This window comes from Nasonia vitripennis, chromosome 2 (assembly GCF_009193385.2).
Source record: "Nasonia vitripennis strain AsymCx chromosome 2, Nvit_psr_1.1, whole genome shotgun sequence".
Classification (NCBI taxonomy): domain Eukaryota; kingdom Metazoa; phylum Arthropoda; class Insecta; order Hymenoptera; family Pteromalidae; genus Nasonia; species Nasonia vitripennis.
The window spans coordinates 25,990,940-26,018,722 of record NC_045758.1 but is presented as its reverse complement, the minus strand read 5'-3'; the positions used below and the strand labels follow the sequence as shown (position 1 = coordinate 26,018,722).

The 27,783-nt window shown below is 48.4% G+C and overlaps 4 protein-coding genes across 5 annotated transcripts in view; all 4 read right to left on the bottom strand.

The window, feature by feature from the left end:
* LOC100121588 (probable serine/threonine-protein kinase dyrk2) overlaps positions 1–13,816 on the bottom strand; it is a 95,840-nt gene extending 82,024 nt beyond the window's left edge. The window contains exon 1 of the mRNA XM_008219519.4: positions 13,148–13,816. The gene's annotated coding sequence lies outside the window, so the exon portion shown is untranslated. The remainder of the gene's footprint in view (positions 1–13,147) is intronic.
* Positions 13,817–14,747: 931 nt separating this feature from the next.
* On the bottom strand, positions 14,748–17,684 carry LOC100121662 (mitochondrial 2-oxoglutarate/malate carrier protein). Its single transcript, XM_001605223.6, has 6 exons — positions 17,244–17,684; positions 16,613–16,828; positions 16,407–16,537; positions 16,095–16,265; positions 15,913–16,012; positions 14,748–15,839 (listed from the first exon to the last, which is right to left on the bottom strand). The coding sequence occupies exons 1-6, from the start codon at positions 17,297–17,299 to the stop codon at positions 15,641–15,643; spliced, it is 873 nt and encodes a 290-aa protein (XP_001605273.1). The 5' UTR covers positions 17,300–17,684; the 3' UTR covers positions 14,748–15,640.
* Positions 17,685–17,872: 188 nt separating this feature from the next.
* LOC100121678 (mitochondrial 2-oxoglutarate/malate carrier protein-like) lies at positions 17,873–19,351 on the bottom strand. 2 transcript variants are annotated; one of them, XM_001605239.3, is made up of 5 exons: positions 19,081–19,351; positions 18,801–19,016; positions 18,589–18,728; positions 18,323–18,493; positions 17,873–18,245 (listed from the first exon to the last, which is right to left on the bottom strand). In XM_001605239.3, exons 1-5 carry the CDS (start codon positions 19,170–19,172, stop codon positions 17,947–17,949), a joined length of 918 nt encoding a protein of 305 aa, XP_001605289.1. In that variant the 5' UTR covers positions 19,173–19,351; the 3' UTR covers positions 17,873–17,946. The 2 variants fall into 2 exon arrangements, with proteins under 2 accessions (XP_001605289.1, XP_008217743.1); XM_008219521.3 differs by having other exon boundaries at positions 18,323–18,524; positions 19,081–19,273.
* LOC100121711 (trichohyalin) lies at positions 19,293–27,692 on the bottom strand. Its single transcript, XM_031924197.2, has 19 exons — positions 27,468–27,692; positions 27,148–27,386; positions 26,826–26,958; positions 26,322–26,360; positions 25,357–25,474; positions 25,126–25,283; positions 24,929–25,060; positions 24,671–24,853; positions 24,377–24,550; positions 23,928–24,307; positions 21,518–21,578; positions 21,276–21,449; positions 21,020–21,214; positions 20,774–20,958; positions 20,585–20,705; positions 20,318–20,525; positions 19,837–20,174; positions 19,604–19,771; positions 19,293–19,532 (listed from the first exon to the last, which is right to left on the bottom strand). The coding sequence occupies exons 2-19, from the start codon at positions 27,336–27,338 to the stop codon at positions 19,386–19,388; spliced, it is 3,105 nt and encodes a 1,034-aa protein (XP_031780057.1). The 5' UTR covers positions 27,339–27,386; positions 27,468–27,692; the 3' UTR covers positions 19,293–19,385.
* Between the last annotated feature and the right edge of the window lie 91 nt (positions 27,693–27,783).

Here is a 27,783-nt window from a genome sequence, read left to right as displayed (position 1 = left end):
TATACGTATGTGTATGCGAAGGGAGAGAGAAGGAGGAGAAAAGACTGCGCGAAACTAATGAAAATCCCGAGGACAATTAATTCGCGGCGTAAATTTTGAGCTTCATAAATTTTTCAAGAGACTCGTCCTCCGCGATGAAAAAAAGGCAAGAAAACAGCAGCAGCACAACAACACATTGACCTCTCCTGCTCTCGGGGCCCTACTGCGTCAACGGCAGCGAGACTAAAGTGCGTTACTGCAGCGGAGCGAGAGGAAGAAAAAGGAGCAACTGAGAGAGGGCCGTGTAATAAAATGGGATTTCTTATTGCGAACCTCAGCCATGCCTCATCTCGCGCGAAAGGTCACGGGCCCAGAAGGCGCGCATAAAGAAGCGTCCACTTTCCTCCACCTCTTCTCTTCTGCTTCTCTCTCTCTCTCTCTCTCTCTCTCTCTCTCTCTCTCTCTCCGCAGGCGCGGTCTCTCCCCACACGACGACCACGACGACGACGACCTGTAGCTCTCGAGAGGAGAACGTACTTATTACGGCGATTACGTTCGCCGTTACACATACATCGTGTCCCCCAAATAATACAAGTATACGCGCCGACGACTGAGCTATGTCGCAGCGACCTCTAGCAGGTATACTACACCGAGGGAGAATTGAAAAAGCTGCCGCAGCGAAGGGCCTAATGATGATGACACAGGCATATTGGCGTAAAATCGCGCCATTAGGTGCATACACACACGCGCGAGCAGGAGACTCTCCGCTGCGCGAGCGGCCGAGGTTGCGCGCGTGTGTGTATACAGCGCTGCTGCTGCGCGGACGATTGTTGTCTGCAGTGTACAGAGTGCCGGGATGGGAGGGAGAGAAAGAGCCTGCGCTGTGGTGGTGCATAAAACGGGTTTTCGAGGCAGGTCCTGCTCTCCGCGTGTCTCTGACCTTAATAAGGAGCGGCGAAGCAGCAGCAGCAGCCCTAGTCGAGAGAGAGAGAGAGAGAGAGAGGACTCTTCTCTCATCCTCCTCCTGCACTGCCGTTGCTGTTTTAGCTCGTCGATGGGCGCAGGTTGGCTGTTTTATGCAAATCGCCGGATTTTCGGCGGGCGTTGATTTATGGCACACTGCGCTGCAGAACGCATTTTTTGATCGAGAGAGAGGCTTTCACTTTCCGAGTTAACGGACTATTTTAAACTTCATCATTAATTGCGCGAGAAGCTGCGCTTTTTACCCGCGAACTGGTTATTCGCGTATACGGGTATATAAACGAGCACTTCTCGAGCGAAATGCGATTCTAGTTCGAAACTCGTTTCGCCGAGCGCGCACAGGTTGCCGATAAAAAATCGCCGCTGCTGCAGCGCACTGTTATGACGCTGTAAATAGTTTGAGTTATCGGGAGCTTGCACGGGCAACTTTTATAATACAAAGTCGGACCCCGTATATGATACTGTAACGCGAGAAGGACGAGCCGTTTATTTAAATATACGAGGCATCGTCTCCTCCTTTGGGCTTCCGGTCGTAAAGCATCGAACGCATCTCGGGCGATTAGTCCTCCGAATACATCCATACCGTGCGGACTGTCTTACGTGTACGCGGACGAGTCCTTGGCCGCAGTTGGGATATTCTGCGAAAACGTTAATTGGCATGGAAAAAGGTTCCTCGTCCCGGCGCCGAAATCGCGTGGGATAGCGTGCGATCGGCTCTCAAGGACTACCGTGTATATCACCTATACACCTCTCTCTCTCTCTCTCTCTCTCTCTCTCTCTCTCTCTCTCTCTCTCTCTCTCTCTCTCTCTCTCTAGTTTCTGCGTTTGGTCTGTAGGTGAAACTAAACCGAATGTGTATCGAGACACAGTCTCTGATGCTGGAATAGGAGCGCCCCCACGGCATCTTTCGCGGATCTTTATTGCTTCATTGTTTCGGGGCGAGAGTATGTACCGATTTATTCCGAGCTCTCTGTGCGCTACATGTAGATATGTAAGTGTGTCTGTGTTCGCGAGAGAACAGGTCGAAGAGGTGCGATAGTGTGAACGAATGTGTATAGGAGAGTTCGAACGCTGGCGTGCCATAACGAAGCGAGTGCGATGCTTTCAGGGATAGTCTTAATTAAGGAGTTGCTCTCCGCGGTGTGTGAAGTCTCGGTCAAAGAGACTTTGTGCCATACGAACTCGTTGGGGGGAGGGGGACGAGTTTATGAGCGGCTAATTTTGGCGTGTTAAGGATTTGTAGCGCGGTTTCTCATCTCTCGCGGCTCTACACTTCTGACTAGCGGAGTAATAAAGTTTACTCTTTAGTGCGAAGAACCTGTATACGCGCGCAGCGATCGAGTATCGCGTTTTATATTGAGCGGACCGCACGCCAATGGTTTTATAAAGCACCCGCGTTTTTCTTTTCAATTTTAATCTAACGACTACCCGTTAGCCTTCTCGATCCGAAAACGTATATACGTCGAAGAATCGCGACTATACTCGTACTTAGAGAGCTTCAAAAGAGCTAACTCCAAGCTAATCCTTTAAGAAGACTTTGACCGCTAGTTTCCCACTAGCGCGGAAAACAAAGCGTAAATACACCAACCAGCAACTTCTTTTCCCGGCAAAACTATTCTCTCTCCTCCCGCACACTCTAGCTACTCCATATAAATTAATGCGCTCGCGCGCCATGAAAAGAACCCCAAAGTCAACACACAGTCGCCCGATAAGCTCTCTCCTCTCGCCTTCGCTTCAGTCTCCGCATCTATACTCGCGAAAACTCGTGACTCTGAAAGTGAGAGCCGACGCCGCCACACAGAGAAGAAGCGAGGAGGAGAAGAAGCCCTTATATATTGTGACGGCGGCGGCGATGTTGACCCAAGTCTGGGTTGCAAAAAGGAAGAAAAATCAGAGTGCGCCGCCGGCGAACACCTGCTTCCGAAATTCGAGCGCCGAGAGCTCTGGCTTTCTATGAGCCGCTCTGTCAGTTCTTTGTCCCGAGAGGAGCGGAGGTGAGTCGATGCGGCGAGGTATCGGTTCTGTGAGCTGTTGCGAGTCCCCACAGTCGTGGGAACACGCACTTTTACCTGCGCGCGCGATGCAACGAATTTTCGTGTGTTGCTGCCGTGTATACGTGTTGTGTTGTTGGGGAAGGCGCAATATCCGTGTCAATGAGTCGGGAGCTGAGGGGAGGCTTGCGGGAGACGTACAACGCTGGAATTTATGGGGATCGAGCTGCGCTTCACGCTTGCGTTTCCACGCTGTACACACGATTTTTCGAGTATGCTGCGCACTGTATTTATTTGTATTTTTCCACGAGACATAGGCAAAAGACGTAGCCTCGCGAAAAAATTCCCACCGGCAAACGAGATCCCGTCAAATCGATCGGAGGAAAAAACACGTACCACATCTCCTCTGTACGCCGTTCGAAAACTTCGCCAGCAGCGGCGACAAAAAGCTTAATGCAGCGTCACGTTATTGCAACTGCAGCACGCTCTTCCAGGACGTTTATGCAACTACTACGGATTACAAAGCCGCGGAGTTCCCGATGTGAAAAATCTCTCTCTCTCTCCAGCGCGGCGCTATTACTCATTGGCTTCGTTAGTCCTTTATCCTCGGCGTCCCTCCCCCCCTCTCTCTCTCTCTCTCTCTCTCTCTCTCTCTCTCTCTCAAATATAAAAAGCAGCAGCCACTCGAAGGTGGAACTGCAGCCGGTCGTAAAGAAAACGAGATGCTCTAATCTCGACCATTAAGCACAATCACGTCGTGCGCTGCTGTTACTGCTGTCGCTGCTGCTGCTGCTGCTGCTGCTGTGGTGGCACCACTTCTCTATACACACACATACACTCACGTGCACAAGGTCGCGAAAGCTAGCGCCGCCGCGTAATTATATGTAAATGTGAGCAGCGCGCGCGAGTTTGACTCTTGGAAATCGGCATACATTTTATGCGAAAACGGTTAATGAAGCAGTGATATACCTACGTTGTTTCGTGTGTGTATATAATACAGAGAGAGAAAAGAGAGAGCGATGATGATGCACCTTACCGCCACTGCTGCTGCTGCTGCTGCTGAGCTTTATTCATCCCATAAAATTATGCAAACGACTGCGATCATCGCACGCGAGCCAGAAGAAGAAAGTATTATCATCTGCGGACAAATGGAGAGGTCATTTGTACGATATCCACTCACGAGATGCATGTCACTCGGTTCATCGCGATATTATTCGGTGTCCGAGAGATAATTACGCTCTTTCTCTCCTTCGAAATTTCCATCGCGCGAGTGTATAATAGGTACACACAGCCTCGATGCGATGATGACTTGACGGGCATAGTCGCGTGCGAAAAGGAGCTCAGGGCCGCCGCCGCAGAGCGCGGAAGTTGCGGTCAATTTGGCATATGGCTCATTACGAAAATAAAAAGCTAGACCGTAGGGAAAGTGAGCGAACCGCCTCTGACTTGCGTATATATTTATCCATTCTTCGATCTCTACGGTTTTGAAAGATAACATTTTTTCCGGACACAAAGGGCTTGGGACGTGCTTTTGTATGTGTCCGGCGCAGCATCGCATTAGCATAAACCTCGGGAAACTCGGACTCTGCGCAACGGTAATTACATACACGTATACGCGCGCGTTCGACTCCCACAGATGATGGCCCGTGTGTGCTGTCTGTGTACCCACGTGGGGCTATCTTATTTAGGAGCTTTTATTACTCCTCCCTCGCCCGAGTATAATTATATCGCATCGTATCATTACACACGATCTCGGTCTGATAAATCCTCTCCCGCGCTCTCGTATACGCGCGATACGTATACAACGCAGTCTTACACCCCCCCCCCAAAAAAAAAACAACGCGTTTCGACTATCCTTCTTCTCTCAGGCCGATAATGCGGCTCTCCATTCCGCTCTGTCCTTGCAGCAGCGGGAGCAGCGAACAGAAGGAGGAAAATAAGAGAAGAGCGTACCTGCAGCAGCAGCAGCAGCGAGTGAGCAAAGCTAAAAAAAGCGTAAAAAGAACGGCGAGAGGAGCCGTTCGAGAAATGAGATTGCGGGGATCGATTGTCAGCACGCGATCCGCGGCTTTTCGCGCTCTGCACACGGTAGAGAGAGAAAGAGAGAGAAGATTAGGCTGCGCTTTATACGTACCGGGAGAGCTGAGGATGCAGAGTACGTATACAAGCGAGGGAGGGGACCAGTGCGTGCTATAATCGGCTTCGCGTGTAATGTAGGCGCCCGAGCAGTTTCACGGCCGTGCGCCAGCAGCAGCAGCAGCTTCGGCTCGTCCTGAACCGTATGTGCGCGCGAGGAGGATGTCAATGACATTGCGCCAGCTGCAAGTTTCTGCGCGACGACGACTGGTCTCTCTCTCTCTCTCTCTCTCTCTCTCTCTCTCTCTCTCTCTCTCTCTCTCTATGCGCTCGTATATGCATATTTAGCTACGAGGAATGCTGCAAGGGAGGAAGCGACGAGAGAGCGATTTCGACACACCTGATGGCACTCGTATGCGCTATTTCGCAAGCTCGAGGGCTTCGCGGAATTCGGCGTGTATTTGAGAGACAGGCTGTTTGGGATATATGCGGACACGCGCGAGGAATACTTATGGGAGGATTTTTGTTTTCTGGGATGGGCTCTGAATTCTTTTTTAGTGAGAGAGAGCTGACTTTCGGTCAAGTTTCAAGCGTGTTGAAAATCAATTATGCCTATACCTCTTTTTAAAAATACACGCAAGCTGCGGGATCTCGAACAATAACACCTCTCTGCGCTATGCGACGATCTAGCGAAAGACAAAAAAAAAGACTCGAACCTGACGTAACCGGATGTGCAACGAAAATAATCGATCGCCGCAGCAGCAGCGTCCTCCGAACGAGGAAAAAAGAAAGAAACCCGCCGGAGCTCCAGAAAGCAATCTCTCTGTCAAAAAACAAAATAGCCCAGCGCCCGGCTCTTGATGCTTTCTTCAACCGCACACACGCGCTCCGCCATTCTCTCTCCTCTCCCATCCGAAATAGCTCGTCGTGGCTCTGCAGCATCGGAGCGGCCATACGTGCGTGCGCCGAGACTTCCAGAGCGAGTGCGACTCTGTCCGTGTGTGCGAGAAGCAGCAGCGCAGCAAAGACAAAGGAGACAGATGAGACGACGCTCGCTATACAGCCTCTACCTTCTTTATCCCCCTTTTTCTCTCTTTCCGTGCTCTCTCTCTCTCTCTCTCTCTCTCTCTCTCTCTCTCTCTCTCTCAGCAGTATATACGGCTCTCATCCTCGCAGCGTGGCCGTGAATAATTTTCGGTGAAGCCTCGGATACAAAGGCATTCTTCCAACCACTGCTGCTTTTTTCCCGATAATGCACGCTTACGCGCAGTAGTGTGGAGAGTGCTCTGATGTGCGCGAATGCGGGGTGGCTCGTTGCGCAAGTTCGAAGCCGTATCGGTATACCTATAAATCGCTTGTTCGAAACAATTATCATTCCTTTATACGGATGCGATGATGTACGCGCGCGATGACGCAGAGAGAAAAGAGAGCCCCAACAACGAGAGGGAACACGTCAGTGCAGCGCGATCTAGTATATAGGATGCTTTGAATTTGATACCCCGCCGAGAGAGAGAGAGAGAGAGAGAGAGAGAGAGAGAGAGAGAGAGAGAGAGAGAGAGAGAGAGAGATTCTAATAGCGCTCAATAGATCACGCGTGTAGAGCTTCTGATGACGACGATTGTTTTTCTCGCTCGCTCGCTCGGCGACTCCGATGCGCTTTCGAGGAATTAACTATGTGAATACATCGCACCGCGGTGCGTTTTCCTCGCTCTCGATTAGCATGAGATATGAGTGACGAGAGCTGAGTAGTGAATCAAAATTTTACCTCACGAGCTGAGAGTCTCAGAAGCAACAATGGCCGTATACGCGTACAAACATAAAAAGAAATAACCTCGCGCGCGACGAATCCCACATTCCTCGAGATTAATGAACTTCATTATTCAGCCCCGCGAATAAGACATCAAAGCGGACAATTGGAAAAGCAGCTCTCCCACCACGCGCTATCAATCTCCGAGTCCCCACATAAACCACGCTGTACTCTACTCTCTTCGCTGCGGTATAGTAAAAAAGTGTAGCCCATCCCTCTGCGACGAATATAAACATCCGCAGCCGGGAGGATTCCCTCACGCCGAGAGTCGAAATATAAATACACGTATAAAAGAAAGTGCGCAGCGTCCAATTAACGCCAAGTTTCGCGTATAGCCGCGGGATCGAGTCTTTCTCTCTTGCTTTGCGCGAGAAAATATGAGTTGCGCAATTTTTTCTGGGACACGCCGGAACCGAGTTTTTGGCGAACCTTGTAATGACTCGCGAAAAAAAGGCCGAGTGCAGCTGGAGGATTATGTCTTCGCAAGTGTGTGTGTATGATGATGACGATGGGTATAATAAACGTGTGTGCAAGAGCACACACGGGGAGAGACCCGAGCACCGATGACCGAGAATGCATTTATAAATATAGCTGAGAAATAGATCTCTGACCCAGTGATCCCATATTCTCTCTTACTCGCGTGAGCTTGTTCTCTCCCTCTCTCTCTCTTATGTCGTTGCGTAAGCTTTATATTCCTCTTGGTTTACGGAAACCGAATTCTGTTGTTTATTTATTCGCGGCTGTGCAGTGCGTGAGCGGCTTGAAATAAGCGACGTTGTTTACGCGTCAACAGTTTGAAAAAAAGCTCAAACTTAATTTAGTGTATAAGTAACTCTCGAATACGAAATCCAGATATAGAACCAATATTTATCCGAAGGCCGTGTGCCGCGTGTGTCCCCGTCGCAAAAACTGCACTTACGCGCTTGCAATCGGCAGCAATTTCGCTCGTTACGAAATCTAGAGCGACAAAATTTTCACAAATTCCCAGCTTCCTCTCCCATATGCACACACACACACACACACACACACACACACACGTGTACATACACTTCAAAGGGAAAAGGGTAAAGTATGTATACGAGCTCTCCCGCAGCGTCGACGCAATAACGAGATCAATTGTGTGTCAGGACGCGCACGTTACAATATTATAAAACGCGCGTCGTCCCCGTTTCTCTCGCCCTCTCTCGCGCGCGCGATACACACCAATATAACGACATCACGGCACTCACACTGCTTTTCTGCCAGAAAAGAGGAGATGGAAAGAGAGAGTCGGACTATACGCGAAAGAGCAGCAACAGCAGAAGACTACTATACTTACATACTTGGCTCGAGCATCGGCAGCAGAGCTCGGCGAAAGGGTGCACACATGCTCTGTCTTTCTCCGCTTCTATTTTTACACGCGCGCAGCTCTCTCGCGGCCCGACGCGCGATGCCTATCTGCCGCTTAACACCGCGTGCGTGCACCTCGGAAAAAAGCCCTTCGACTCTTTCTATCTCTCTCTCCTTCTCCTCCTCCTCCTCTTCTTCTTACTACTACTAATGCCACTGTACTAGTGTACGCGTGTGTGTGTGTATCTGTACGTGGAAGCGAGCTCAGGCTGGTTTTCAAAAGGAGCTGCTATACAGCAGTGCTTTATTTTTTCGTTTTGCGCGAATAGAGCGCGCGCGTAACGAGAATCGCGGCTCGCGGTAAAGTCGTCGCGAATACCAGCCTGCCGGAGATAAAGAGTTGCGGAGTGAGTTTTAGTAGGAAATTTCGCGCTGCTGCTTTTTGCGCTTTGCGTTTTGGGCCCCTTTTCAAACGAGAGATTTCTTTGAGGGCGTTTTCATTTTGCTCGGGATATGGAGATTGAATTGCGAAGGTTTTTTTTTCATCCTGGTGGGTACATAGCCTAGATGTTATATGATTTCAAAAATAACAATAAATAACTTAAAATGATTTTCGGTTTAATGAGACGCAGAGAAGTATAGCATTCGGTCGTAAATAAAAATTCAAATGAAACCTGTACAACGGCTGTGTCAAATGCGAAAAAAACGTTTGATTAAACCCGCGTTTAATCACTGGGGGAGATTAATCAAATACTCGTTCCTAACTACCGCATACACGATTGGACAAAAATCATCGAGAGAGTATCTATATGCAAGCAGGCTCGCGCGCAAGAAACCGTTTAGTCACAGCAATTACCGATTTTTTGCGCCGGCAAAAACAAAACGCCATCACAGCGCCGCGGCAGAAGAAACACGCGTGTCACTTTCATAAAGCAACAATCTACACACTGCGATGCATAGATGACCATATTAAGCGACCGCCTCGCGTTCTTTCGGCTCATTGTAATGAATTGTGTCATGCGAAAAAAGCAGCGGCTGCGCGAGCCAGCGGTATATGGTCGACGACTCTAATACACGCATGCACACAAGCACATGCGGAAGTGTGTATGGGTAAGCTCTTGTGTTGCTGCACTTGTGAACGTCGCGAGGATGTTCTTTTGTTGATGGCCGATTGTAAACAGGCCTGTTAAATGGCTCCCTGTGTGTGCTTGTACGCCAAAAGCCTCTTACTTCGCTGGAGTGGCTACTTTGTTGCTGTTGAAGGCTCTCGTTGGATTTGGGAAATTTGAACGAGCGAGACGTGTGTATAAAGAGGCAGCTTGTGGCTGAATTCGCGTGAAAAGAAATCTCGGCTCTCGAGTATTTTTATAACGAAGCCAATTCGAGCTGCAAATTTAATAACGTTAGGCCTGTAAAAGTTAAAAAATCGTAAAAGAATTCTAGGAAATAAATCTGCGCGTGCGCGTATAAAAACGAACGCGTCTCCCCTTTCAGACTCTTTTTCAAAGGCCGGAGAGGACACCTCACCGCCGAAAAAAAAAGAAAACAGAAATTGATTGCAGCACAGCAGCAGCAACGACGAAAGCCTCCCCGTAAATCGTTTCCCCCTGTGTCTTTTACGATCGCCCGCGAGCTTTACAGTCTCGCTACCGGTCCCTCTCCAGGCTCGTTTAAAAAAAATACTGCAAATGAGCTTGACAAAAGCTCTGCCAAGCGTGTATGCAGTAGAAAACCAGCCTTCACCGCCAACTAGCTTACGCACCATTTGCTCTCGTCGTCGCTCTCGGCTACTTAAATATCGACGGATAATCGGTAGAGACCCTCGTCTCGCTGTTCTCTCTGCCCGGGAAAGTGGAGCTCGACGAAAATATATGTCAGTCTAATAAACGCCCCGTACACATACATACACTCTCGATCCGGCGCCAACTGAGCGGGGCACAGAGAGCAGCTCGTATAATATATAAGGTGCAGAGAGGGAAAGAAGGCCGATGCGTATGTGTGTGTGTGTGTGTGTGTCTGCGTGGATATATCGCGCGAAAGTGCAAGTAAGTTGCGTAACGGGCGCGCGTCACGCGCTGCTCTCTCGGCATATAAGTATAACAACAATCTGCGCTTTCGAAGAAACGCGCCCGTGTGTGCATAAGTGCGTGCGCCGAGATTTTTTTCGTATACGCAATTTCTTTGCGGAGAGAGAGAGAGAGAGAGAGAACGAGCTTTTTATTTAGGAGCGTAATCGACGCGATAAAGCGTGTTATTAAGGAATTACTTTACACTGCACGGACGGAGAAAGAGGCCGTATAGCGCACGCGTTACGTGTCAGTGTATGGAGAGGATATTCGAAAGCTGCGCACCGCACACGCGAGAGAGCTGAGAGATATGATTGTTACAGCATCCGTTTATTTTCGACGATCGAGTTTCCCGCGCTCTCGGACATTTCATTGGCTGTGGAGAGAAAAAATTCGTGCATTCTGCGTGTTCGTGCAAGAAGGGCTGCTTACTAAGTATAGACAGTCGCACTCAGGGCTAAACGTAATGACGATAATGAGCCGGCGAGAGAGCAACCGGAGCTACGCAGAAAAACGGAGATATTCGAAATGATCGGCACACGACTCACTCGCGAATACACACAACTTTCAATACGCATATGAGAGAGAATATCCCGGGTCGTATATTATTATATTTAATCGCGTTATTAGGTGGTTACACCGGAGAGAGAGAGAACACCGCCTCGATGCAGTTAACGCGCGGCAATTAGCGGAAACACGGAAAGAATCGGTAAAAAATTAATATAATCGCGTTCTCAGTACGTAATGAGAGCAATTTCGTAAGCAGGTTCGATTCGCCATGTCCGAAGACAGAGACGCGAAGTTGACGTGCGGTATGAAGTTCTTGACTTTGATAATGACGATAATAATAACGAAGAGCGATATCGTTGTTGGGAGAGTCGATCGACCGGCAATAAACAGAGGCATTAGGCATTCAAGGATTATTCCAATTAAAGTGGTAATCCGCATTATCGATCACGAGGATGATTGTTTATTCGCTTATCTGAGCGCGTATGAACACGAGTGTGTGACGTACGTTATACGCGTGGATAGCCGATAATCGACCTGTCTCGTCTTTGATGCAGCGATAAAAATGTACATTAATACGAAAAAATTTTAATTTCGCCGTATTACAGCATCGATCGGTATATTATTAACACGAGTTTGAAAAAATCGCAGCGCTCGCAGCTGGTGAAAAAAGCGATCCTGAAAATAATTCTCAACAGAGCGCAACCGTGTGTCTGAAAGCCGTCTGGTCGAACCGCTTCGTTTGCTCTCTCACTCTCTCTCTCTCTCGTCTATCTATATATACCTACAGCCAACCCCCCCGTCCTACGCAAAATCCAATCATCTCGAAACTACAAGCGGCCTCGGATTACCCTATTTTCGAGAGTAGTGCACTCTGCGCGCTCGCTGCTGTCTATCTTAGGCGACCGGTATGCACGTTACGCGGCAGCAGTCCTCTATAGCACATAGACACGGAGTCTCTCTCTCTCTCTCTCTCTCTCTCTCTCTCTCTCTCTCTCTGTCTCTGTCGAGAAAGGCATACCCGCAACCGGAGAATGTGTTGCTCTCTCGCGCAAACGCATATAGATCTATAATGCACACGTGCAGGTTGATCGTAGGGGCGGCGAATTTTTTGGCAGAGCCTCAAGAGCGTCTCGACGTTTCTTCCGCTTCGCTGACCTGGAGAAGGAGAGCCAGTGCCGATCGCGACGAAGATCGCTATGTTACACATATACGGCGTAACGGGGGATGCGCGCAGGATTCACGGCAAGCGCTGTAAAGGAAAAACCGACAAAACACACGCTGAAAAATACAGCCGGCACAGTCGCGCGCAGTTATACGTTTATGACCTTATTTCTTATTAGCCGCGCGCGCGAGCGCTAAATTACAGAGAGCCGCGCCAACATAACGTACTTCTACCGGTACACACACACACACATGCACAGAGCCGTCCTTTTTTTCCGGATTAATAACGCCGGCTCTAATACACAAAGCTGTGTAGCGGCGCATCTCCGCCGAATTCGTTCTCATAGCAGTATAGCGCAGGTCCCGGAAAATATCGCTCGCGATTCACAAGCACGCGTCGGCTATAATTACGTGCACTCCTCTCTCGCGCGTGCTTTATTTGCTCCTGTCTCCTTTCCCGGCCCGCGCGCGAGCGCAGGCGAATTTCCTCGATTCGCGGCTTTCTCACGGCTATCGGATCATTTTTCCCTCTCGCGCGAGAAATCCCGTACGGCTTATCGAGAATTAACAAGACTCGTTGCCCAAATCGCGAGCATGTCGCGCGATTAGGCATCGATCGTGTATGTACACACTATATACACTTCGGCTGTTGACCTCCTCCTCCTTCGCGTATAAGTAGTGTACAGTGTGTTCTCGAACAGGAAAAAACGCGAGTGTGCGTGCAAAAAAGCCGCGCAAAAAGTTCGGCAGCGGCCATTACGCAAGATTCGAGAGAGTATCATAATACCGCATCCTCCACGCTATAACACAGGATAATTCCATAGCCACTAAACGATCTCTAACTCGATTTCATCACACACATGGAATTACGCTGAATCGGCGGGGAAAAAAAACGCGGGCGACACTGACTCCGCGCTATGCCTATGCATCGCTTTATTTCCGGCAGAGACTCTGCGAGAGAGCTGAAGATCGAGCGTGCGGCTGCACAGGTATTTCGGGCGGCGCAGCCGCGACCCCTCGTCAAAATCTCCGAGAACTGAGGACGATCTCCCGGAGAACTCGCACACGCGCACATTGAAATTATATACCTGCACGAGATTCGAAGTTATGCACAACTCGCGCATTAGGGTATACGAGTATAGTTGTAGTCCAGAGTAAATGACAACACACTCCGCGCAAAGAGATTCGCCACCGACGATCCGTATAAGTAGACACATAAGTATATTAAAAGTCAGGTAGGTACTCACCATGCAGAAAGATGAATCTCGCCGATCGTCCGGGAGAGGAAGAACCGTTGCCGAGCGCTGAGCGCACAGCGAGACGCCCGTGGTGATGCCGGAGGTGTGCGCTGTGTGCGCGCGTGTGTGTGCGTGCGTGTGTGTATATACTCGGCTGCTCTACGTGTGCACTGCTGCACCACTATTCCCGCGGAGCACTGCAAGTACTATACTTCTTCTCCGGCAAAAAACGCGTCGCAGCGTGTCCGCACCCGCAACAGCAGCCGGATCCTCCTCGGAAATTCGAGATCTCCCTCTCCTCTCTTCCAGGCACTTTCGCTCCGCGATCGCGCAGCGGCATCCGACCGATCCTTTTTTTCTTCTCGCTTTTGCTCCTCTCTCTCTCTCTTCCTCGGAGTTTCTTGCTTCTATACGTGTATAGCTATATTCTTCGAATATGCCAGTGGTGCACACAAAGAGGGGTTGGCGAAAAGGCAACCGAACGCGAACCGATACAAACTCGTCCTCTCTGTTGAAGTATACCGATCTGTCTATCCGCGAGCGCACTCGCGTACGTGCATGCGCGCGAGTTAACGGAAGGGCAGATAAGAAGAGAACGATAGCTGTACGGAGAGAAAACACACGGAGAGTACGGCTACGACGCTGCGACCGAACGGAGCGCGGGTTCAGCGCCCGACTGAACTGAGGATGCAATCGGCCGCTCCGCCATGGCCATCGTCCTCTCCCTCTTTTTCTCTCTCTCTCTCTCTCTCTCGCTCGCTCTTACTCGCGGCGCGCTATACCGCTGCGGCGGCTGGACCCTCGTGTGTTGCTGCCGCTGCGCGAGACCCCACCACGGCGCAGCAGACAAAGCGGCTGCGCGCGCAGCGACGCGTTCCATCACCCCCTCTAACGGCTGCGCCACCGCAGAGAGAGCCTGTTCTCGTGTATATATATATATACGTATGTGTATGCGCGAATATCCCGATGGCGATGATCCTGATGCACTTTTAGGCGCTCTCTCTCTCTCTCTCTCCGCTTATAACTTGTTGCTCACCCTTTGCTCTATTGTTGCCCTCCGCGCGTCGAAAAGATCGACGATTCGATTTTTCTTTTCAAAAACCATAAACCGGTTCGGTTCGCGACCGCACGCGCGGAGGAACTCGAAAATTATACGAGCCGTCGATCTTTTGTGCTTTAAAGTCCTCGCGCATTATGTCGTGTGTTAAAAGAAATTGGGGGAGAGAGAGAGAAAGAGAGAACGGAGTCTCATGCATAATGATCGCTCCTCCTAACGTGCGGTAGCTCCGAGGCATCCGTTATCCGGTGCGTGTGCACGCAGTCAGTGCAGCAGCGACGGCGGTCCATGAGAGGGAGGAGAGTTTGCTGACGGTCTGTCGCAGTATATTATATCGGATGAGGATGGGCTGTACCTACACTTTGGCGGCGATTGATAATTCCCGCGCGGGTGCGATGGTAAGGTTGGAATGCTGATCTGCCGACGGACGTCGTTGCTGATCGGTCGGTAAGAAGTTTCACCTGTAATTTATTAATTAATAATAATTGAGCAGTGCTTGAAAAAATATGTATTTGTGATTCGCAACGGAGAATTCAAAGATTACCCACCAAGTAAAATCAACAGAAATCGGTATTTTATTATACAAAAGAAAATAGAACAATATAAATATAGTAGTCTAAAATAAAATATTGTTTTGGAAACGATATATCGATAACGATTTTTACAACTAAGGGACCATGAGCATCTAAATACATGCTGGTTTACAATGATTCAGAATTTCTATTGAAAACCTTTATTTGCAAATCTTCACATTTAAGAGAATAATAATTATAACGATGATGATGATAATAGTAACAGAGAATTTAGTAATAAATATGACTTTTTACGTAAACCGCATGCGATTATTCAACTTCGTCAATAAGGTAGATAAATGACGAAGGAAAGTTCGCAATTTATAACCATTTTTTTCGACAGGTCTTGATTTGTTGACGCGTCGCAAGGTGTAATAACCAGCGAAGATTACCTAACGTTAAATGGCACTGCTTGAAGTTCTTTGAAATTGTAATTTGTGAAATATGTAGTTTTCACGCAAATTTCGAAATTATGTTCACACACATTTACATGCTTGTTGCCCCTTATCATATAAAACTTAGTAAAACTATTTTGGCAACAACATTTTTTTATTGTAAAAATAGTTGTATACTCTAACTATCCTTATTTCGCTTTGTACATGGAGTCTTAACTCGATAACAATGGCCTATCAAACATTACACTTGACACTGATAACAATGAAAGCTGTATCTGAAATAATCAAACAACTGTAATGAACAAGAGCTTCTAGAATCGTGCCGGACGACCCTGTCGTTACAAAAGAATGCATAAAGAATGTTTCGTTTCTCAAAAGCGTATGTATAAAGAAAATAAAAAAAATCTTTGAAGCTTGTAATATCGGTTTTCCGGTTCTTAGTAACGTGGAATCATTATAGAAATGATTATTTGTTCAATCATGCAAACTTTTTGTATGCAGAAGTCATTTGTTCTAAGAAGATGAATGTCAAAACAGTGTGGGGTCCCAGACGAGCATAGTAGGGGAAGAATCCTTTCCACAATGCAAACAATCCTTCATTGCGCACCACCTTGGTCAATACATCAATGGCACCAGTAAATTCTGGTTTCCCATTTATTGTTTTCATATTTTGTATTCTAGAACAAAGGTCATTTTGTTATTTATGGTCAGGTAAAACTGAAAACTGTAAAGCGTTTAAATAGATCTCACCTTGTTTTAGCAATATCCACAGGCATTGAAGCCGCAGTTGTGACTAGACCAGAAATCATAGAACTTGCAAAGTGCAAAGTTATATTTTCCTCGAAATACCCTGCACAATAAACATCATTAGGATTGAACTGACTAGCTTTGTTAGTTTAGTTTTGTTTCATTAAAGTTCACAATAATAGTACCTGTATCAAGAAGAGCTTGTTTAGCTTGCGAATATGAAGCTAATTGAGCTGCGTTAACTACCATTGCACGGCCCATTGTGGGAATTGCTCCTCTCCACAATGTGAACAGTCCTTCTTCTCTTGTTATACGAAACAGTGCATCAAACACATTTTTATAGTTTCTTCTTTCGGCTAGAAATATAAACATCGGGATGAAGGTCAAGGCCATGGCTTAAGATCTCTTGCTGGCAAGCAGCCAGAGCGATCAGGAAGAGAAGAATTTCATTAAGAAGAAAAGAAGAGATTCAAAGAAATCTGATATCCATATCTTACCTAGTGGCAATCTACCATCAGCTGTCATTCTGATTAATGCCACTTCAGCTGGGGTTCCAACAAAAGCACCCACGCAGCCGGCAAGCATACCAAGGCCAGCTTTAGTGATGAAGTTTGGTGGGCCATCTTTCCTATAAAAATCATTCCAAAATTAGCTCATGATTCACAAAAAAATCATGGCTAGGTGTAATCTTTCAGAGGCTTACGATACTGTTTCAAACAGCCATGTGTAGATTCCAAGCCTAGTGGTAGTGTAAGTTGCTTGACGCATAAGTCCAGCAGACAGTCCAGAATACATGGCCAGCAGACCTTCATTTTTCATAATCGAGGAAATAACCGATACAGTGGAAGTTTTCTTTCCGCTCAACTGCATGCGGTTCTTTATGAGGTCAAGCGGCTGGACAAACAGCGTGGCTGCCATTCTAAAAGAAGAAAAAAGTGAAAGTGGCCACAGCGCAGAGGGCAGACTTGCAACAATTTCATAACTCATATTTGCATGCCAACCAATGGGCGATGAATTGATCATTGCAATGAACGAAAGGCATCTCTGGCGCCTTTTAGATAATACTACCGGGTCGAACTAACACGTACACATCGTTGGTTGAATAATATTTGTTGTTCGCATTGCTATCAATCAAGAAACTGTACCGCGCCGATTAGGCAATCAGTCCAACCGTGTACGTAAGTATTGCTCTTAAAGTGAAAAACATGTATGAAAGTGCGACGCCTTTTTCTCGCGATCGACTCCCTCGAGGCTCGCGACGGTAAATGTAGCAAACTATTGCACTGTCATACAGGAAATTCGTACATCATGCACAATGAATATAATGCACTCACCCAGACGTGCCGCCGATGGCGAACTTGACGGCATTCGGCACTGTCTTCTCGCCCATTTTTTATATCTTCGTTGTTTCTCACAGCAGCAGAGAGAGAGAGAGAGAGAGAGAGAGTATCTACTTACTCAACTCTCGTGATGAGTCGCGTGTGTTGTACTCGTTATATGTGCAATGGAAACTTCGACGTCGACCAGCGACGACTGTCGTCGAGGGGATCGGGCACCGGACTGCCGCGATTACTCGCTAACTCGCGACGACTAACCAACACTGTTATACCGTGATACGCGGCCTTCGATGTGTGTGAGGGAATCCGGCGTTGTATATGCGTATACAAGTATATAGTATATAGAGCGGGAGGGAACTGGGAAGGCCAGCAGACGTCGCGCGCGTGATTCGCCTCGAGACGTCGCGGGGGTTCGCGGTCACTGCGGCCACCAGTCGGATCGAGATGCAGATTGCAGCTGATTGTCGCGGATAGTCGCGCCGCCGAGCGGACGGATCGGGAAGCAGGGAAGTGGTGGTAGACGGTCTGTTTTATCGTCGGAGCTTTGCGTGGGCGAGTGGGAGATATTTTTAAGCTTTGAAATTAAATTTACAGGCTAGCGATGATTGGAATGATAGATAGCGAGCTAACTTTTATCGTTTAATGCGTAACGTGCACGTAATACACAACTCGGGACAAAATTTACCAAAACGAGAACGCGTCACTGCATAAAGTACAACCTGTAAAGCCGAGCGAACTGCTCGTTAAACATAAAAGTGATGACCGTGTGGGGTCCGATCCTGCAGTAGGTCGGCCAGAATCCCTTCCACAGAGCCCTGAAGCCCTCGGTCCTGGCGATGTCGAACATCACGCCGAACATCCCCGGCAGCTTGCCGTCGGTGCTCTTGCGGTTCTGGATCCGCGTTTTCGTGATGTCGAACGGCATCGAGTTGAAGGCCGTTATCACGCCCGACAGCATCGACGCGTAGAAGTGCAGCTGGACGCCTTCCGGTACGTCCACTGCCAATCGGATCGTTATTATACTTTCAGAATCCAATCAGCCAAAAAGCTCTTAAAGAATAGTGAGTATATATTACACTCGGAAGCGATGATAATCTTGGCCTGGCTGTAGGTGGCCAGTTGGGAGACGTTGACTATGGCGGCCCTGCCCATCGTGGCGACACTTCCGCGCCACAGGGTCGACACTCCCTCCTCCCTGACGATTCGCGCGAACGCGTCCACGACGCTCTTGTAATTTCTCCTTTGTTCTGCGCTCGTCGCATCGCCGTACGTCATACCCTTCGATTAGCTGATCATTACTCCTTTCGGCAGTTAAAGCTCCGCTAATGATAATTGAACTAACCGGGCGGTAACCTGCCGTCCGACGTCATGCGCACCAGAGCCACTTCGGCAGGTGTGCCGACGAAGGCACCCATGGAACCGGCTGTCGCCGCCATCAAGGCCAGCCTCGCGAAAGTCGGCTTCTCCTCGGAGTACCGTTCCCTGCAACGAGTCGTGTTTTCGTTGGATATATCGTTACCGTTGACAATAAAAATTTTGCCGACGATGACAGACCTGTAGATGTCCTGCAGCTGATTGTAGATCCCCAACCTCGCTGTGGTGTAAGTGGCCTGGCGCACGAGACCAGCGCTGAGGCCCGCGTAGAATTTGAAGATGCCCTCGTTGCGAAAAATCGTGGATATCGTCTGGGTTATGGTGACGCCCTCCTTGCTCATTTGCATGCGGTTCTTCAAAACGTCCATCGGGTGCACGAAACACGTCGCGCACATTCTGACTCGCCGTGTTAGAAATGAAAATACTGCTATGTTTTATCGGAGTGGCTGTGTCTACTTACCCCGATAAGCCGGCGTTGAGGAAGTTTACCAGCGGTGGCAGTGGCTTAACTTTTTTCGGTGGACCCGATCCGCTGTCCTTGTTCCCGGACATTTTTTTATTTCACACGCGAAGATGTGTAATTATGGGAAATTTGGGGAACCAGAGTATAACCTATCCCGAGTACATCACGTACGTGGCAGCGCCGAATGAAATAAATGAAGGCGGAGTCGATTTCGCATACGGCTTTGGGATACTTTGTGGAAGTGTTTATTGTAAAATTTATGGATATGTATACAAGCGTTACGTTCAACTTTTTTTCTTGATTTAGCCAAGACAAAGAGCATTCGCCTCGTCGACTGGCTTCGGGCAAATCGCTCGACGTTGGCGTCTTTTCTTTGAAATCGTCGAAACCTCGACGTTGGGGTCGCGTTTCTTGAACCGCGGTACCAGACCCACCTCTCTCTTGAATTTCTTAAATCATCGAACATAGTTTTCAATTAACTTTTCACTTTGCCGAAAAGGAGGACAATGATTTGACCTACCTCGATGGCCTTCTCAATGGGAAATGTCGGCCGAACACCTCTCGACTCCTGCAGAACCTGCTCGCCGTAAGCCAAGACCCTCTCGTTGACCTTGTTGATCATCTCCTTTACCTCCACGGAATCGTCAGCCTCGAGCTTCTCCCTCCGACTCGCGGCGTCTCTTTGCGCCTGCGAAATGAACAATCGGTTGCAGTCCCACCTACGAACGCACACGTTACCAAAAAAGCTCCGACCATCTGCTTCTTGAGCATCTTCCCGTACTCCAAGCGCCTCTTCTTCTCCTCCTCCTCGTGTTGCCGGTTCCACTCCTTATTGAACTCGTCCCTCTTGTACCTCTGCAGCATCTCCCAAAGCCTCATCTCGGCCTCCTCCTTCTTTCGCGTCGCCTGCTCCTCCTCGATGCTCCTCAACTGCTGTTCAAGCTCCTGGCGAGCTTTTTCCTTCTTCCTCTTACTCTCCAGTTCCTCCCGCTCGCGCTGCTCCTCCAGCTGCTTGTCCGACTCGGCTTTTTTCCTCTCCTGTTTCTCTACTATCCGGTCTTTCTTCTGCAGTGTCACGGCGATCTTTTTCGCTGGAATGGATTAGAGGATTGTTTTTGTGTTTTTGAATTGTAAATCGAGATTCTAGAGAGAGAGAGAGAGAGAGAGAGAGAGAGAGAGAGAGAGAGAGAGAGAGAGAGAGAGAGAGAGAGAGAGAGAGAGAGAGAGATTATACCTAGTTGCTCTATTTTGCGGGCTCTTTCCTCCTTCGCGATTTTCGCTTTTTGCTTGGCCGTCTTCTCCATTTCGTGCTTGAATTCGCGATAGATTTTCAGGCTTTTTTCCTGAAACTCGTTGTCTTGCCGAGCCTTCAGTTCGGCCTGCCTTCTTTCTTCGATGTTCTCGAGGAACATTTTTCTCAGGGTCTCCTTCTTTCTCAGCGCCTGTCGTGATAATTTATCATAATATGTGCTTTTACGTAACCGCGAGAATCGTATTTTACCTCCTGCAACTCGTTCTGCTTTATCTCGTCTATTTCCTTCGACATGTTCTGCAAATCTTCCGTCTCTGCTTTCCTGATGGATTCTTCGATCCTCTTTAAATCTTGTTTATTTTGCTCCATCCTATAAAAGCATCGAGTTTAAAATACTTACGTCTTAACTCAAAAGCTTTATTCTACGGCGATACAAACTGTTTCTCGAGGTTTTCCTTGTTCACTCTAATCTTGTTCAGTCTCTCATGGTGCTTTTTCTTCTCCTCCTCGCGAAACTTCGCGACGTCCTCCATGACCCAGCGAGCTTGCTCCTCGCTGAGCTTTTTATTCACGTCTTTGAGGGAGTGTTGAAACTTCACCTGTTCCTCCAACTCTCGCAAGCACTGCGATACGATACAATTTTAAATTTACAATAATTTTAACACAGATTTTAATTTCCAGTACCTCGGCGGTCAGCAGAGCTTGATTTATTATCCTGCACTGGGGCTTCCTGTAGAGGATCAGCTCTTCGGCCTGTCTTAGGATTTCCGCGCGTTCCTCCGCGTTTTTCGCGGCTAGCTCCTTCATAAACTTCAGCCTGTCAGCTTCCTCGTTCTTTTTCCGAGAGAGAAGCTCTTCCCTGCGGCGTTTCTGTATGTTCTGAGAGAAATGAACAAAGTTATATAGGATTGATTTGAGGTGACGTTGATTATCATCGTACCTTGGCTGTGCCCTCCCACGATTTTGACATGTTGTAAGTAGCCTCTTTGAGGGCAGCCAGTCTCTTGGCCTCGCGTTCCGCGAGCAGTGCGACTCTTTCATTTTCCTTGGCGTAATCGGTGAAACGCTCGAACGAACTTTGCGGGAGTATCAAGGCCAGAGATCTTTCGGAGACCTTTGAAAAATCATTCCAAAGTTCCAACGAGCTTTCGTTTGGTTTTTTAATTTTTAAATTCGACTTACTTTCGTGTTCTGGAGGGTCTGTCCAGGTTTGAGGAAGTAGGTCGTTCGAGTTTCGGGACGACTGTTTTTCATTCGTACCATTTTTTCTGCTTTTCACTGATAAATTTTATCGCGGAAAGAAACTAGAGACGTGTGTTCAACGTAGACGCATGTGCAGGTTATATTATGTTAGGTAGCGGATCCCCCATGTTTAGCCACAGTGGCTCGTTGCTATGGTGCGTTTCGCTGGTTGTATCGAACAGCGTTTTTCAGAAATTCATGAATGTCTTGTTAGGAAGGGATCGAGAATCCACTGGCGATTAAGTCAATTTCTTGCAAACTACTTTAAAAAGGTTGTTATTATTATAGCTGGTGTCACATTACGTGCACTATGTGTAAAGGTATCAGGATTAGCTGGTAATGACAAAGCTTCGTAACCATATAATATGAACATGGTTTATTATGTTATCTGCCTTGTATTGATGAACAGCTACAAATAATGAAAAACCTATGCATAGGTCGAGTTAGATGATTAAAACACCGCATAATGATACTGAAACAATGAAGATAGTTTATCGTAAGTAAGTTATAACGGTACTTTTGATTGCTCGCAAATGGATCTCGATACAGTCGTTTCTCGGAAGATAACACGCGTGATGGAAGGCGCGCTTCAACCGATTGCGTAAAACAAACGGCATATTTTTTTAAAAACTAATAATTTCGTCATAAACTATAACAGACTCGCCTAATTTTAAAGCTTCGCGCGAATCGAACGAAATTGTCATGTCGTGCAGAAACACCGACGGATAATTCAAGCGAGGAGCCATCAAGCTTACAATCAATCGATCAATACAGAATATGTCGCCTCCACGTTATACAGTAATTATCTTCGTTTGTCAGTCGAGCACAAAGGAGTATTATCACACGTGCGACGGAATAATCCATTCCGACGCACGTATATCGATGAGCTACGGATGTATAACTGCGTTATATTATTCTCTCGAGATACGATTTTTGTTTTATATTTATATATGTTCTCATTTCTCCAGATATATATATCTATACGTAATGTGACGGCAACATCGAAATATATGTAATATAATATATGTATAACAACAACGGCAACAATATGTGTGTATACAACAGCTGTGTAAATGCAACAACGATCGGTATATCCGTTTGTCCTTTTTTTTTCAGTTGAGGTGCCTATATCATACGCGACAGGAGGTACTTGAATACATTCAAAGAAATGTTTATATGTATAGTTTTGGTTCTAAGTGTATATCCATGGTCGAGATGCAAAAGAGCAAGAGTGTGATATGACACGATCGGGGAAATAGGCTATATGTTTATATACGATGCAACTTTCGTCTCTTTCCTGATATAATAATATCTATATGTATAATATATGTATAACGTCTATGTAACCCGACGAGATAAAAGCTCCCCGATACACATGACACATACGTACAGCGTGTGTATAGTCACGCACACACACACACACACACTTGCGCGCGCGTCCCATGGAAAAATAGGTTTTGAAAAATAGCATCTTTCTTGTTTACTCTTTTGTTTTTTTTTCGTGTGTGTATATATATATATATATATATATATAGTTTGTATAGGGACGCGCACTGCATAGTCGGCTTCTTCAACCATCATCTCATGCTTTCCGGAAGATTGTACAGAGGGGAAACTATTATATAGAGTGTTTCAGCGTTTGCACGTTATATCTCTCATTTAAAATCGGTCGGAACCATCGAGCGTTGTCTCGTGGACGCGCGTGCACGCTATCTCGGCAGTGAGAGATTCGAAAGCCTTTTCTTTTCATCTTGATCTCGATCTGTATATTTATATTCAAGTATTATGCTTTGTTTGTTTGTCTGTGTTGTTGCAGCGAATAGAGCTTCGTTAATATACACGAGGAAAGCGTTGGTTCAGCGCAGCGTCGACGATTTTCACAGACACGATCTGAGTACAGAGCTGTATTAAAAATAGAAGTTTCAATTCCTCGTCGTTTTATTCTACATAATACGACGACGATGACGATACACATCCGTAAGTACTGGCGAAATGATAATCGTTAAGATCGGCAAACGAATCGGTGTGCACATCGACTGAAACGGAGGCAGTTATCGTAGTGCCTGTAAAGAATTCTAGAGTAAAAATCTACGTCGTACACGATAAATAGAAAAGAACGCAACGCAAAATGGTCGTGATCGCAGTACAGTAGATGAGAAGAAGCTGTACTAATATCGGTATCGGTAAACCTTCTCTAAAAACGAAAGCTCAATCAGATATGAATCGTCACGCGCCGATAATACACCGCGCATTAGACAGACACCGACGAAGAGACGGCGCACACACACACACACACACACACACACTCTCTCTCACACACAGAGACACAAACACACATCGAACTTAGAACTTGTGCGTCTTGTAGAGCCAGACGAGGTTAGCGAGTCGTCCCTCCTGCCTGAGCACCATCCGGATGTAGAGTCCGCTCTGACCGGCAGCCGATTGCTGCTCGGTACCAGGCTGAGTCTGCTGCTGCTGTTGCTGGGCGAGCTCGCCGGCGACGACGGGAACGGCGGGAGGAGCCACGGGACTGGGCGGCGAGGTGACGACCTCGACGTCCGCCTGGACGAGTATCTGGCGCTTCTGCTGGCGGTGACGCCTGCGACGGGTCTGGTGCTGTTGCTGCTGCTGCTCGAGCTCCCGGGGCTCCTCCTCGATGCTGATCGACTCGGCGCCCGAGCCGGAGGACGCGTGGTGCGAGTGAGGCCGGTAGGACTGCTGGCCGCTGCACTGCAGGCAGGCGTCCGCGTCCTGAGCACCGGCGGCGGCCGCGGTTTGATCCGCGGCCGCTAGGGGTTAGTTGCTGCCCGAGTGCTGACGGTGATCGCTCCCGGAGCCGGCGTCGCTGCCCAGCGAGTTGAGGGTCATGTTGCTGCCGTAGGGGTCCAGCGACGACTGGACCGACATGCTGCGACCTTGACGCCTCACTCGGTGGGGGGAGAGCTGCCCGGGGTCGACACTGGTTGGGTCTGCCTGCAACAAAGGTGCCCAGATCAACAGGATCTCTTCGTCCCCCGCGGTTATGATCCCAGTCTCCCAGGCAGGCTGTCTCTCTGTGAGATGAGCATATCAGCGCGCCGAGTGCATACGCACCTGATAGGCCAGAGCGTTGACGATTATGGTGTTGGGCACCAGTCCCAGGGGGTGGACCTCGTGCATCAGCACGTTAGCCGGGATCTTGTGGAACTGGATGTACTCGAGGAAGTTTGCGATCACGTCCTTAAGGTTCACGTTGGCGTTGGTGTCGCAGCACTTTTTGCTCCACATCAGCGCGGCCTTTAAACAAGAGAATGTCGTATTTTCAACAGTATAAACCGGTTTGATCGTCTCTCGCATAAGTAGTAGGCATACCTGGAACTTGGTGAACTCGTCGGCGCGCAGCTCGTCCCTCGCCAGGATCAGGCGCACCACGTGCTGAGGCAGGAGCGTGAAGGAGCCCAGATTCAGCACCTCGTTGCCGTGCTCGTCGACGAACTCCAAAACCTGCGTAGAAAGCAGATCATCGCAGTCTTGCCGTACTCGGATTGCACTACTTACAAGAGAATTACCTTCTGCACGAGCGACTTGGTGCACTTGTACTGGATGTACCGCTCAGCCGAGGCCAGCAACGCGCAGACCGTGTCTACGGTGATGCAGCACTGGACGAATCCAGCGCAGGCACGCCGCAGCTCGTCCAGCCCGTAGTAGTCCGCGGCGTTCATCACTCCTGCGAATGTTCGTCATTACGCACGACTCCTAATGATAACAACGGCTCTGGCAATAATAATATAATGGTTTACCCAGCAGAGTGCGAGGCTGAAGGGTGACGCATCCCGTGTGGATGTACTCGATCAGCTGGCGGAACACGTCCGGCTCGAATTCCTCGATGATGAGAGTGTGGTGCTGGTGGGACTGCGGCTGCGGTCGAGGCATAATGTCAGGGGTTAACGAGGCTGAGGCTCGGGGATTGGGCTTGTCGTACACAGTATATATAGAGATCGACGGTAATATAATTTGGCGAGAATTGCGCACGATCGGCTGGAGTAAACGCGTGTGTACTTCAGCCAATCGTATATATAGCCCATACAAAAATAGCAAATTTTTTTTGCATGGGTGCGTATATTTTATTTTCATAAATGACACTATGTAATATTGCGAGAGTGGAGTCCAGCAGGAAATGCGGAAACGTGTCATTATAAATGTGCTCTGCTAACTACAACTAGCACATGGCTACTAGAGTGAATCGATGCAAGACAATTTAACGGCGTGAGTGTTACTACCTGCGAAACGACACACACACACATGTTTCGCTCCGATCAGATGTGAATTTTTCGACTACGTGGGTGTGTGATAGAATATATACGTAAAACGAGTGTGTCGTGGTCATGCGCATGCGTCCGACACAACTCGCGTGTCCTCCTATACTCGTGTGTATAGAAAAGACGGTCATCCAAAAAACGCGTGTGTATGTGCAAAAATTAATATAGACACACATAGAGATACGATGAGCAAAAAATTGAAAGTGTCATATAGAGGGAAAAATTCTATAGTCTATTGTAATAACAAAAACGACGAGTGCTCTCCGTGTATATCGGCCTGATCCGAATGTGTGTGTGTGTGTGTGTGTGTGTGTGTGTGTGTGTGTGTGGTACACAGACTAAAAAATGGATATATATATATAGAAAGAGAGAGAGAGAGAGAAAAAGGAGAGTTGCAAAAAAGGAGTATACAATGGTGAGAGACTGTATTCAGTGAAGCGGTATACCTCTTGAATGGGAGCCAGCTGCTGCGTGAACCCTGACCGCTACATGGCACATAAGATAGGCTCTTTATAAAAAAGTATAGCCAACAATTTCATTTGTTGTATCATCGTGCGCGCGTATCGAGTGCTTCGGTGCTTATAGATTATAATAAATCCAAAGCATTCGGTGCACGCGAAGCGCGTCTCTCGTCTCTCTCGAGAGTACGAAGCAACGTAAAGACGCGCGAACTAGTGCCAAAGTTTTGTACACGTGTTATATGGAAACAGTAAAAGTAAGTACAGAGTATGAAAGAGAGAGAGAGAGAGAGAGAGAGAGAGAGAGAGTGAGAGAGACAGACACACAGATAGCGGCTGCTTCGGGAAAAGGCAACACTTGCGCGGCGTTATTCGTATTTCCTCGTTTTCGCTGCGTTAGATATACAGTATAGTAGTAGGCGAGTATACCGCATGTAACGCACAGCTGTGTAAGTATATATGTATCAGCGTCCAACTCGCAGAAACAATTACCTGTTGCGCGGCGTTCTGCAGGTTGAGGATGGGCTCGGAGCTGCGCTTGAGGAAAATCTTGAGCTTGTTCTCCTTGGGCGGCTCCTTCTTGCGCTGCGGACTCGGCGCCTGGTACAGCATCTTGTGGAAGACCCTGCGAACAGATGCATATTATTGAGTGTGATAATAATGGATCGACAGGGGCGCAGAGCAGGAGAGATACTTGTTGAGCTCGTTTGCTGCGCGGAAATCGATAGAAGGCGCCTTTATTCGGAGCTCCGAGGAAAATTGAAGGACGGAAGTGGGGGTGGCGCAGAGATATACAGATATATGGTATACGAACTTGCTCCTGGCGGCTAGGACAGCCTTGACCGCGCAGACCGGCTCGCGCGTGTCCCCGACGAGGAAGGTGACGTCGCAGAGCTCGGGCATCCGGGCGAGGAACTTCATGTCCTCGGCCAGGCCGCTCTTGTTCTCGAAGGTCGAGTTGTCCGGGTCGTCGAGCATGCCGCCCGAGCTCGAGGCCTCCGGCATCGCGCCCACCTCCTCCTCCTCCTCCTCCTGGCGACGATTCTGCAGCAGCTGCTTCGGACAATCGCGAGCTCGTTTTGGTTACCAATGCGCGACAGTAGAGAAGCGAGAGTACGACTGTGTGCTGGGTACCTGTTGCTCGGGCCCCGGAGCCCTCTCGCTCGTCGGGCTGCAGCTGCTGCTCGCGCTGCGAAAAAACACTTTTGCGAGCTTGCGCCCACGACTCTGCGGCTACCTGCTCCTCCTCTCGCTCGCTTGCTCACTTGTCCGATCGATCTCGCCAGAAGAACTGCCGCAACGACGACTCGATGATGCTGCTGCTGCTGCTGCTGCTGCTGCTGCTGCCGGAGCAGCCTAGCTATAAAAGCTCTCTCCGCAAGCTCGCCCTCTGCGCAGGGACGCCTGCGCCCCGGAGTCGATCGAACGTGTGCTACTGCTGCCTCTCCCA

Excerpts from the sequence above, each read along its gene's own strand:
- LOC100121662 (XM_001605223.6), bottom strand. The coding sequence starts at position 17,299 with ATGGGCGAGAAGACAGTGCCGAATGCCGTCAAGTTCGCCATCGGCGGC. Across the intron at positions 16,266-16,406 it reads TGATGGTAGATTGCCACTAG|CCGAAAGAAGAAACTATAAA; the intron begins GTAAGATATGGA and ends TTATATTTCTAG. Across the intron at positions 16,013-16,094 it reads ACAAGCTCTTCTTGATACAG|GGTATTTCGAGGAAAATATA; the intron begins GTACTATTATTG and ends TTTATTGTGCAG.
- LOC100121678 (XM_001605239.3), bottom strand. The coding sequence starts at position 19,172 with ATGTCCGGGAACAAGGACAGCGGATCGGGTCCACCGAAAAAAGTTAAG. Across the intron at positions 18,729-18,800 it reads CAGCTGCAGGACATCTACAG|GGAACGGTACTCCGAGGAGA; the intron begins GTCTGTCATCGT and ends GACTCGTTGCAG. Across the intron at positions 18,494-18,588 it reads GGACGGCAGGTTACCGCCCG|AACAAAGGAGAAATTACAAG; the intron begins GTTAGTTCAATT and ends CGACGAGCGCAG.
- LOC100121711 (XM_031924197.2), bottom strand. The coding sequence starts at position 27,338 with ATGCCGGAGGCCTCGAGCTCGGGCGGCATGCTCGACGACCCGGACAAC. Across the intron at positions 25,284-25,356 it reads TCAGCCTCGCACTCTGCTGG|GAGTGATGAACGCCGCGGAC; the intron begins GTAAACCATTAT and ends GAACATTCGCAG. Across the intron at positions 19,772-19,836 it reads AGATGCTCAAGAAGCAGATG|GCGCAAAGAGACGCCGCGAG; the intron begins GTCGGAGCTTTT and ends TTCATTTCGCAG.